Below are 12096 nucleotides of genomic sequence, written 5' to 3'. Positions count from 1 at the left end.
TGTATGGAGTGGAGTTGACTAAGGACGAATCTATATAATAATGTAGCTACATAAATTGACAAAATCACAACACTACATATTATTATACTATTTCAACTGAAAAGAAACCATGTTCTCATGGTTTCTGTTTCTTTCCGGGGAGACTGTTTTCGATTGGTTTAATTATTATGATTTATATACCAATGACCAGCAACATATTGCAAACATTTACATATTAATTCAGCATTGTTGATGTCGATCATTTGAGGGACCTACACAACCAATGAAACCCCTTTTTTCATTAATATGAAGGGCAATAGTGAACTATTATTGCCTGTCAATATGTGACCAACAAATAAAAGGACTTAAACCTTACTGTCAATCACAAATTTATCCCTCTAATGCCTAGTTTTATTATATATTATCTGTCCCTAAAATGTATTGAAAATATGTTAGAACATCGTTATACAATTATAACTATAACAATGGAATGAATAAGATATTTGTCTCTAGTCTAAACTTTTTTCGTCCCTAATCGATCAAAAAAAAATAATAGTACTACAAATTTAAGACATTAACTTTGATTATATTCAAATATAAATGTTTATCTTTGGTATTAAGTAGTATTCAATGTAGGTATTAAGTTTTTTATCATTATTAAAGCAATTTGATGAAGTTTCATGAAGATTTATTGGAAATTTGTCATTTAATATCAACTTTGAGCCCTGGAAATGGCGTTTCCTTTCATTATTATTTATTACACAATGTATGACTTTTATAAAAACGCTCAACAGAGAAATGTAGATATTTATGTAAAGTAATCTCTCATTGGTCATTATTTGTAAAGTTAAATATAATTTGTCAAAATGTCCTTAAAGATTTTCAAATCTTCTTTTACAAGTCTCATTATACTTGTAGTATGAGATTAACTTATTCCAACAATAGAATAGGAATCCATATTTTATGACAATTAAGTTAATAGGACCAAATATTGTCAGTTAGACAACATCCACTTTCCCGCGTAGATATTTAAATTACTAATTAGTTTCTACGTATATTCAGAGTACATACATACACTGACATGCATATCGTTGCTAGCTATCCTGCCTTTTTTTTTACTTAAGAAATATATGTACACATAATAATATTGTGTTATTATTATTACACCATCAAATGAGGATTTTTCTCTCACACGGCTGCAATGGTGTAATTCTTGTCTTTTTTGTTATTATTATTTCTATATGAACGTACTCCCACAAGGGAGTCCATTACTTTAATGTTGAATGTATGTACTCAAATGTTTTCATATTGCCTATAGGAATTCGCTTGAGTGCCGTTTCTTTGTTTATGACTAATATAGTTATGGACTCGCTTTCCTTTACCAATAATCTAATGTAGTTCAATTGTATTCATACAATTAATCTGTAATTATTATTAAATTCAATTGTTTATTCCATCACGTGGGGATGTATTCCTATCAATTTTTTTCTTCATCACAAAATATAATATATATTATATTTCATTATGTAGTTTTTATAAGTCGCTTCTCTCCCTTTTTCTCCTCTTCCCCTCTTCGTTTTCAAAATTATTGAACGTTTTTTGGTCTGCCATAAAGAAAGAAGTTAGTTAGAGAAGAAGGAACGCTTTATTTTTATAGCCACTTTTTATCATAAAAAACCCGTATAACATTTTGCCATTTTTTAAACCGCATGAAATTCACATAATATTAGTGGACATGCATATATTTTGAATAGTCTATATATATACATATTGCATATTATAAAATAATTATAATCGTATAAGTGACAATCTATACTGTGAAAGTTTTGATATCCTATGCGACTCTTTGTAGGAGCAATCATTTATTTTATTTGACTTTTGCGGTAACGAGTATTTAATGTAGGATGGAAAGAAGAAAATGGAAAAAAACAGAGGAGAACAGCTGCTCTATAGATACTAGTCGCTCGCCGGGAGTTGAAACTAATATTTAATGTATATATGGTGCGTTTTCATAAGTAGGGAAGCAGAGCTAGTTCCACGAATTTGTAGTCTCTGTAGAGCTAGAGGGAGGAAAGAAAGAGCAGAAAGAAAAAATGATGATGACGGTTTTTTCCTTTCTTCTTTTTCTTTGTAGTTAAGGTTAGTGATGTACCCTGCGTTCAAGTTGAGAGGGAAGGAGCGGAAATAATATGAATAGGGGAGCTCATATATATATATATATTTATTTACCTAGTAAAATAATAACAGTAAGGTATGTTCCATTTTCAAAAGGTCATTAAAAATATATATACTTCCTTAGATGAGTGAACACTCGGTTTAGAGAGAGGTTAGAAACTAGAGGCAAAAAAGAAGAAGAAATAAATATATATATTCTCCCTTCTCTAAATAATAAAAACCCCGGAAAAAGACTGATTGTATAGAAGAAACAGCTGCTCCGGCCCCCTAGAGGCAAAATTTATATTAATGAATGTTTGAACTTAAAAAAGGGAGAATAATGTTGTCTCGTCCAACCATTGCACAATTTGATTGGCTGTTTTTATTAAAATCATCATCATGCAATTATATAGGTAGTGCAACACAATTATTTCTACTGCTGTAGGTCTGTCTTTCCTCTGGGTCGTTTCCAGGGCTCTCTTCAAATATAATTAATGCAAATACGTTTTGACAAAAATAATACAAAATAATATTCTGTCTGCCTTCTTTCTCTAGTTATAATAATGATGTAGTAATAGCTTTTGAGAGGATAAAAAGAGAGAGATATATATATAAGTAAACGAATCAAAGTCATGCCTTTCTTAGTTGTTGTTTTTATTTTGAAGGAAGGAATTTTACCGAAATATTATTTACATTATTTGTATATCATGATGAAAAGAGAAGAGTAATGGAGCCATGTTGTTGTTTCTTCTTTTTTGCCGACACATTTGACTACTAAGGACTGGAGTAAGGACCTGTCACTTTTTCTTGCATAAAATAAGGATATTTAATGTGTCATTTTGGGCCAGCGTCATTTAAATCAGTTTTTATGATAGTACATATTCTTTAAATGACCGCCAAAAAATAAAAGGGGGAAATCATGTTACATTATGTCGTGTATGTTGCTGAGGCAGGCAAAGCATGTTCAAACTAAATAGGTTGGAGTTGCTATTCATCCATCCCTTTCATCAACAGGTCTCGTTGATTGGGAAAAAGAAAAGGAGAGAAAAACTACCCTAGAAAAGGATTCCATTTAAAAATATGTTGTCTTTTAACGTTATGTTATTCCATACAGTAAAAAAACCCATGAAAGCTTCATTTATACATAAATGGTGTGCTATGTAGCCAAAAGGATACAGAGAACACGAAAATAAACGTTGAAATCATCGTAAAAAGAGAAAAAATAATATAAAATACATTCGCGTTCAGGTTATTATCCTCGGGTTTAATATTATGTGTTTTTACTTGTAGTAGTATTATTACGTATCAAATAAGAATATGACTACTATAAAACATTTCCCTTATATATATATACTCCATGTATACATACGATACAACAATATCATGTATAAAAAAGAAAAAAAGAAGTAGAGAAAAGAAGAATTCGGCCCAAATGTAACCTTGGCTAGATAAAAAAAGAGAGTTCTTTTCAGTTGCGGGCGTGCTTAAGTGAGTGCGTGATTGTGTGCGTGCAAGGGAAAAAATACACAGAGATTCGTTAATTTTTTCATTCGAGTAAGAGCATGACTGGGACAAAGACGTGTAAGTTCTTCGCAGCCGGAACGCCGAATCAGTTTGAATGGGTTCTGCAACACTATGATGAGTGTCTTCAACTCAAAGCTGAAAGCAAGAGTTCCAAGCCAGAAAACGTTATTAAGTTAGATAAATGGTAAGTCTTTCTCTTTAATTATGGATCTCGGAAAAAAAGTAGGGAAAAAGATGATGGATGTAGTTGGAAATATGAAAAGGCGTGTGCGTCAAGTTTGGCGGGCACGCACCGGAGAAAAAGCGTAGCCGGCCTTCTCTCTAGCGAGGGAGGGAAGATGCGCACGGACAGGAAGGAGAGGTATAGAAAAGGAAAGCTAAGCTAATAGGAATGAGATGTGAGCTCCCTTTTTTTCTGTCTTTACCACACACTACTACCTTTTTCTTTTCTTTTTTGTATACTAATAAAAGGCAATTCGGATTAATGATGAATAAGAGGTGGTAGGCGGCAGGCGGCAGAGAAGGAGTTTCTGAATTATATTTCTCCATGATGCGTTGAGATCTTTGACGATGATATTGATGCAGGTTTATGATGTTGATGATAAGAGGCTCTGAGAGATTTATGGAGGGTGGTGGATGGGGAGGTTATAATTGAGCTAAGGGGATAGCTGGTGGTGAGAGTCTTGCTTGTGACGTCATGAAGTGGATGGCAGTCCTAGCTCTATGATATGTACTATGTCTAACTAAATAACTTAAATGATTGGACACCACTGGCCTTAGTCCTGCAATCCTCCATAATTCATGTGGATATTGTATAGAAGCGACTTCTCCATGGGGGAAAAGAGCGATGACTCCTTTCCGCCGTCTAACACTGGGCAATACTACTCAATTAAACTCATGTTTAATGACTACCGATGAATAAAGTAAAGTTAGTTTAGAGTTGAAAGGAAGCCCGCCCTTTTCTTTTTATTTGAAAAAATAAATGTATATATTGTGTTATAGACTTATATTATAATACTATCATGCAATGTCCGTTGTTCTGTCAAGTACACATAGAAACTTAATGAAAAAACCGTACCCCCCTCTTCGTCCCCCCTTTAGTGATGAAAAAATCATGCAATTTATATATATTACAGCGCCCACATGTCTCATTTCAATTGAAGCGTCCAAGTATGTACATAATAGACGTCAATAGATCAAAGGAGAATGAAAGAGCAGGTGTGTATATGTGTCTAATAAAAGGTACATGTACACCATTTCAGGGTTTGACCTACTAACCAACTCTTAAATAAAACCCCTATTATTCATAGGCTTCACTACTATTAAGAAATTCTCTAAAGTTGTGGCGGGTTTTTATAAGGAATAAATGTATACATGCTGTGTACAAGTTGCAACCAAAATATGAGATAAATAAATTTAAATACATTATTTACAGTACTTGGGATAAGAACAATGCAACACTTGAATATTTCATGGATGGTGTCATTTTTGACTATTTTAATAAAAAATACTAAAATATATTTATTCTGTAGCACATTTTAAAGTTCAAATACCCCATAATTATATTACCCTTAAGTGCATATAATAACCATGTCATTCAAATAGATCTAAATGAAATGATAATGTCAATATGTCGTGAGTAATTAAAATTAACAATGTTGTAATCAATTGAATTTGAAGACGAGCAATTACAACTTGTACAATTTGTTTATACAAGATACAACTTGTACACAATATATCTTTATATAAAACATTTAATTTAGCAAGTTTATTTTCTCGTTGTAGGTATCAGAATGAATTACCTAAAAAAATCAAATCACGAGGGAAGGATCCACATCTTAACCATGAGGAAATCGTTCAAACAATCAAGTGGAAGCTAGCTGTAAGTATAGAAATAGCGTCTTATTATTTTTACCATAATCTTCTATTCTCATCATGATCTTCATACCTTGATATTTCGATAAAAATATCTTCAGTTCCGTTCATTCATTTTACTCATTTTTTTAGTTTTTTTTAATTTTATGCGTTTGTGTTTTTGTAAAGAAAGACATAATAATCATTTAAAATAGATAGAGAAATTTCAATTTGTTCTAATATTTAACAAAATTAGCGTAGAGACTAGGAAAATAATTGTAGATCCTAAAAAAACATCTGATCGAATACAATCAATGTACATTTCTCGTGTAAATGATATTTTTAAGAGGATAATATTTAAACTTGGCTCATTTTGTAGAGAGGTAAATTTCGTCCAAATTTAACAAACCTCGTTCGCATGAATACGCCACGGGTGGTTATGCAAGAAACCAAAAAAGCCTTCAGAAAAATTGCCAAGAATCAGGACCTTCAATCAGCCATGACGGCCCTTTGTAATTTGAAGGGTGTCGGCCCAGCCATGGCTTCCGGTGAGAAGCTATATTATCTATTAAGCATCTATATATGTTGTAGGGAATGTCCAAGCAGAATTAAATAGGCGTGGTGTGTTTGTTGTATTTTTTAACTATAATTATTAATGAAGGCCATAATTTTTTTTATCAATAATTTTACTTTTTTTTTTTTGCACAGATAGTTTTTTATTTTGAGTTTTTAAGTTAATTTTTTTACTTCTATAAAAAATCAAACAATTCATTCTATTTACTTATTTGTTATATATCTTTCATGCACACGAAATATTATAAGAGGTTTTGTACTATAATTTCTAAACTCATGAATGTCTGGAGATCCATATTTAAGCTGTATTACTTATTTGTTGTAGACTGTTCTTGTTTTAAAGGAATTTTTTGTGTCGTCTCTCTATCTACGAGACGTCATCAAATTACTGATCAAATCTTACAATTTTGATTGATTTTTATATAAATAGCAGTTCACAGTATTCTTTAAAAAAAAGTCTATTAAGTCCTTTGGGAATCTTTCTTTAAACTTCCTTTTTTACTCTTTTTTTTTTTTTTTTTCATTTTCTTAAAAATTAAATAAGCGCGGAAAATTTTTTCCACAACTGACCAACTTGGTTAGGATCAACACCCCCAAGGCGGTCGTTACGGAAACAAGAAAAGCTTTTCGAAAATTGCCAAATTTGGAGCAAGCCATTTCTACGCTAACAAATCTCAAAGGGGTTGGCACTACTTTGGCTTCAGGTGAATTTTTTTTCCCACAACCCCAATGAAGTCTCTTTTTTTTTCTCTCTCTATCTCTCTTTCGTCTTAATTTTCCTTTTACAATACATCATTCTATACAAAATTAAGCAGCACGATTCACTCGCACATCAATTCTGTGTCTTATCTTTTTTCTCGTTTATTTTGTATAAACCTTGATTGATTTGTGTCTTATTCATCATCTTAATTCGTTCATTTTGCGATTGCATTTATTTTTATAAGTTTGCTTATACATAACCTACTTCAGAGGTGAATGAGTTTATCTAATATATTGTTATTTTCTCTTATAAGTGCATTGCCGTTTAATTTTCTGCTCGGACAACATCTTGAGATTCAGTTTGAAGTCATCGTTTTACAATTTAGAAATAGACAAAATAATAATACGTTGCATGTTTGGTACAAGACTCGTTAAAGACCCGTGTTGTTTCATAATATTGTACATCTTTATTTTCATTTAAAGAAACGCGCATAGGACACGTTCATAAATTTAATAATACATTCGTAGATTTGATTTTGATTCATTTTTTTTACGAGGCTTAATTCCAAGGGTTTTAGATGTGTGTTGATATACTTTGTATATCAATACACACACTTCTCACTAAAAGCCTTAATATTTTGCATGTTTAGAGTTAAACGATGATTAAAACGTTGAATGCTAATTATATATTTCATTTTGTATTTCAATGAATGGTGGGACGCGATACTAACTCTTATTTATTTATTTTTATCATCCAGCTGTTTTATCTGCTGGAGCTCCTGAAATTGCTCCTTATATGGCTGATGAATGCCTTTTATCTTTGCCCGATGTTGAGAGTCTGGACTATACAATGCGGGAATATATGAGATATGTCGAATATGTCAAAGAAGTACAAGAAAGACTCAATACCGAATGTGAGATCCTCATTAATTTTTTCCCGTCCCCTATTTACCACAATCTTTATGTATATTCTCCCTCTGATACAGGTGGATCAGACGATGCTTGGGATCCTCACAGAATCGAATTAGCAGTTTGGACTCATTATGTTGCTAGTGATTTAAAACCAGAATTACTCGCAGATATGCCTCAACCCACGTCGTCCAAAGTAGTACAGCCCGAAACTAATGGGAAAGATAAAGGAGACGACAAAAACTCAACTGATGAAGTTTCATCAAATGGAGTTCATGCAGAGGAGGCTGTATCATCCGACAAAGTAGAAGAGAAGGGAAAATCTGCTCCTGTTGCATCTGATGATTCCTCCTCGGCTGCTGAAGTTTCATCAACAGCAACTGCTACCAAAGAAGAAGATAAAAAAGATGAAAATGACAAGGTAGTAGTCGTAGATAACAACAAAACGACGAATGGAGATTCTTCCATTAAGTCGAATGGTAATTCCACTTCCGCCGTCGATGACGATGCCGCCACCAACAATCTCCCCAAAGTTGAAGAAAAGACAAATGGGACAACTAAGGTAAGATCACTCCATTTATTTAATAATATTCAAATCAAGTAAATATCTGTATTGATATATATATTTATATAGAATTCCTCAGAGGTCTTATCCTCCACTGATAGCGAAAATACTAACGAGTCCACGGTAGTGAACAATGATTCCTCGAACAAAGACCAAAACAAAGATACTAAAGCAACTAATAAAACAGTTACAACATCAAGTACCGATTCCGTTCCTTCTAATAATACTTCACAAAAAAGGCCTTTGGAAGAAGATTCCTCTTCTTCTAAAAACGAGCCGGATTCTCAGCAGGAGAAGAGTAGTGAGCCTGAATCAAAGAAGGCCAAAGAAAGTAATGAAGGGAATGACGCCACCACCACCAGTACCACCACTACTGAAAACGAACCTCAAAAGGCATAAATATTCTACTACTCTTTCTCTCGTGTGTGTATATATATTATATGCTTTAAAATATTATAAAAAAATATTCGTAATTTAATAATAAAAAGAAGAAAACTATGACTACTACACAACAACTGATACAAAAAAAGCAACTCTACTACGACTACTCCTACTACAACTACTTTATAAAAGACTTGATAATATTTTTTGACAAATGGTGGATTTAATATGTTCAAAATATGCCGATCAAGGTTATTTTTTACATTCCAAAAATACATATAGCTATATATAAAAAAAAATAAGTTAAATAAAGTTAAAACAGAAGTAATTCACATTTCTCCCATGTTTTTACCTTTTCACTATATTGTTTGTCATGAGCTGCCCAACAGTCAGGGTCGGATTAACCCTGGGATAAAATTGTAATAATTTAATATACACCTTGAGGTTTTTGGGGACAAGAAAAATTCGAGTTGTGCAGGAATATTTTTTTGTACTGAAGCCCTTAAAATGAGATAAATTGGCTTTCAATGTCCACTTTTTACAATTTGTACTTTGTAATTTTAGTATGGTTAGGAGAGTAAAAACATTTTATTCATTATAAATTATTTATTACTATACATTGTAAAATTTAATCTTAATCAGGTATTTGCTTGATTTTTTAATCCGATCGTTTGAATACTTTTAAATTACAATAATAGGAGCTTAACCAATAGTTATTCAGCAACCTTTTTAGTTGCAAATTTGAGTAATGAATAATAACCCAAAAAGTTATGTCTAGGTATCAAATCAAATAATTACAGTAGCACCTTCCCCCCCCTATGCAAAATTATACACTAATATCAACGAACTAATCAAGAACTACAAAAATTCTTGTTTGCCTCAATATACAGCTTTTTTACAATTTATTATCATAAGGAGTATATACCACACTATAAGTGGAGTCAGAATCATGCCAAACACTGCGTTATGCGGGGACCTCCTGTACTTGAGAAGGAATTTTTATTAGAGACCATAAAAATACGGAAAGGATTAACACTTATGAACAAAAGCCTAATTTTAAAAATAAATAAAGTCTATTTTTATGCTTTAAAAACAGTCAAAATAGTATGAAAAATGAATCTAAAAAAAATCCAATTTTTTTTTAAAGGCATTTTATTTAATTAGAAGGTGAAGCTATTTTGAAAATAAATATAGAATGGAGAAGGACCTCACAGAACATTCATCTTTTCCCCATATTATAACAGGAAATATGAATAACTATAAAAAGTTAGAGTTCCTCTCGAAATGAAGAGGTGGGTCTCAGAACAAAGCTTTCTGGGACTTGCACCATGAGGAAAGTATCTGTCTCAAGGTGGGGAATGTTTGTGTCCTCAACAGTGACATCAAAATCCAGGATAGAAGGATTCTTGAAATGGATGATATTAAGGCGCAAGTATTTTTTCAATTCTTTCGAAAGTATACGCGTGAATTTACCATCGATTGTGTGGTCTAAAGAAGTTCCAGCTATTTCAAACGTGTCTCTAAAATTACATACTCAATTGTTATAACAATAGTCATGGATTTGTGTTGATGGTAGAACTTACTTATTATTTACTATGCAGGAATACCTATTAGGACATTTCATTATCAATGCCTTATTGCTTTGTCTCATTGTCAAGAGATAGTACTCTTGTGAAGTGGTATCCCTTAAAGGTATTAGATAACATTTATGGAAATATTCAACAAATTCAAACTCTTTCTTGATGGTCATTTTATCGTCCTTGAAATGATATAGGTTAGTATTCTTGTTATTCGAACCTTTCGTAGATTATGTTAAAATAGAATAAAACTATCTCAGTTATCATACCTAAAACAAAAACGTCCCCATTTTTTGTATGATAAACACATCTTTTATCATAGGTAGGAAAGGAGTCTTTATACTCTAAGAATTTAGTTTTGTCAGTTAAGCCTGAGTAGGATGTTGTAGCATTATCCCCTATAACATGAAGTATTTCATCTTCTATTATAAAGTCTGCATTGCTCTCAGTCACCCATCTACAGTTATCAAGGGATGTCCATATCAATTTTTCTTTATTTGGAGAAGCTATGAGAGTTTTGCATTGTCGACGACCCCAGCATAGAAGAAGTTGTCCCAAGAACCAAATACCAAAGGGTTTAACATTCATATTATCTTTCAGAAGTAAACAAAACTAAAAAAAATTCACAAATACAATTAGTCAATTACACTAACCCATATGAACAGATGGAATGCTTAATAAATTTGCGCTTTCGTGATGTAAAACGTAGCCACGTAAGGTGGACGATGTGGTGGAGATAACAAAAACAATTGTGGCTGTCTTTTCACAACCCAAATTGCTTTCATAGTTTGCAGAAAGAAAAAATACATATTTTAAGTGATTATAGTTTGAAGACCATTCAACTTTTTAAATTTTTAAGAATCTTAATTCAAACAGATTTTAATTTGGAGGAGACTTATAAAGAATGTATATGAATGATGGTATTTGATTATTATAATTTCCATGTCAAATGATAAAAATATGTATTATATTAATCATTATTATAAAAATATGATTATTTGTTTTACATATTATTTACACAAGATAATGTATGTGTAATTAAGAGAAGGGATGAAGAAGGTCAATATTTATTAGAATGGAAACCCATCAATCAATTATTGTCAATCCACCTAATAATAAAAACTAATAAATATTTATATGTAATAATTAGTACATATATTTATATTCAAAAATCGAATCAAATAAAATATGTATCTTCATTAAGGGTTTTATTTAGTATTTTTTCCTTGTACTTCCCACTACTTTCCCAACAAAAAAAGAGTGCTGAGCCCCGAGGAGTATATCCATAATCACATTTAAGTATGCAGTATTGAAGCCCCGCCGCATTGCATTTAAATTTTCCATGTGGTACAACCAATTTCTTTGTAAGCGGTTCACAACCAAAATGAGGACATGAATTCATGTTTCCATCGACAGTCCAGTGGTTATATGTATCACAAGTGGCCCTTACAGATAACTCCTCCATTGTCGTAATGCATGTTCCTGTACAATGTGTTCCCTTTAGATGACGACCTTCCACACTCTCAAAGTTGCATTTCCACTTCCAATCCCAGGAATACTCTTTTGAAATATCTAAGCAGGTGGGAGTGAAGCAGTTCTCTATTTGAGGTTCGTTATCCCATCCATTCTCCCAACAAAAGTGTTTGTAGACTCGATCAATAAATGAGCATTTGAGAACACATGTTCCAAAGAGAGGAACTTCGAGAAAGCCCTTTCGATCTCTATAGGGACTGCAACTATGTGTTCCCCAAGGATTCGGGAAAAAATTGCACTGTGACAAGACGCAGGGAGTCAAATAAAAGCTTATAAATATATTCTTTATCATTTGGAATATAATCAAGAACTAATTGTAGGGAATGATAATTTAGAGAGTGACAAAAG

The 12096-nt window shown here is 32.2% G+C and overlaps 2 protein-coding genes across 2 annotated transcripts; one reads left to right on the top strand and one right to left on the bottom strand.

Annotated features, from left to right (window-relative positions):
• Positions 1 to 2833: 2833 nt before the first annotated feature.
• LOC121119522 (protein amun) lies at positions 2834 to 8966 on the top strand. The gene is made up of 6 exons (XM_040714209.2): positions 2834 to 3841; positions 5443 to 5539; positions 5891 to 6059; positions 7542 to 7697; positions 7770 to 8254; positions 8327 to 8966. The coding sequence occupies exons 1-6, from the start codon at positions 3696 to 3698 to the stop codon at positions 8654 to 8656; spliced, it is 1383 nt and encodes a 460-aa protein (XP_040570143.1). The 5' UTR covers positions 2834 to 3695; the 3' UTR covers positions 8657 to 8966.
• An 806-nt stretch (positions 8967 to 9772) lies between these two features.
• Positions 9773 to 12060, bottom strand: LOC121119504 (uncharacterized). Its single transcript, XM_040714176.2, has 4 exons — positions 10869 to 12060; positions 10485 to 10808; positions 10222 to 10435; positions 9773 to 10158 (listed from the first exon to the last, which is right to left on the bottom strand). Exons 1-4 carry the CDS (start codon positions 10870 to 10872, stop codon positions 9906 to 9908), a joined length of 795 nt encoding a protein of 264 aa, XP_040570110.1. The 5' UTR covers positions 10873 to 12060; the 3' UTR covers positions 9773 to 9905.
• Between the last annotated feature and the right edge of the window lie 36 nt (positions 12061 to 12096).

This window comes from Lepeophtheirus salmonis, chromosome 1, assembly GCF_016086655.4.
Source record: "Lepeophtheirus salmonis chromosome 1, UVic_Lsal_1.4, whole genome shotgun sequence".
Taxonomy (NCBI): domain Eukaryota; kingdom Metazoa; phylum Arthropoda; class Copepoda; order Siphonostomatoida; family Caligidae; genus Lepeophtheirus; species Lepeophtheirus salmonis.
This window is presented reverse-complemented; position numbering and strand designations above follow the sequence as displayed.

Bases quoted from the DNA above. Each gene is read 5' to 3' on its own strand.
- LOC121119522 (XM_040714209.2), top strand. From the start codon at position 3,696: ATGACTGGGACAAAGACGTGTAAGTTCTTCGCAGCCGGAACGCCGAAT. The intron at 3,842-5,442 runs GTAAGTCTTTCT...TTCTCGTTGTAG, and splicing joins GTTATTAAGTTAGATAAATG to GTATCAGAATGAATTACCTA. The intron at 6,060-7,541 runs GTGAGAAGCTAT...TTTATCATCCAG, and splicing joins CGGCCCAGCCATGGCTTCCG to CTGTTTTATCTGCTGGAGCT.
- LOC121119504 (XM_040714176.2), bottom strand. The intron at 10,436-10,484 runs GTATGATAACTG...AATCTACGAAAG, and splicing joins TGGGGACGTTTTTGTTTTAG to GTTCGAATAACAAGAATACT. The intron at 10,159-10,221 runs GTAAGTTCTACC...ATGTAATTTTAG, and splicing joins TCCTGCATAGTAAATAATAA to AGACACGTTTGAAATAGCTG.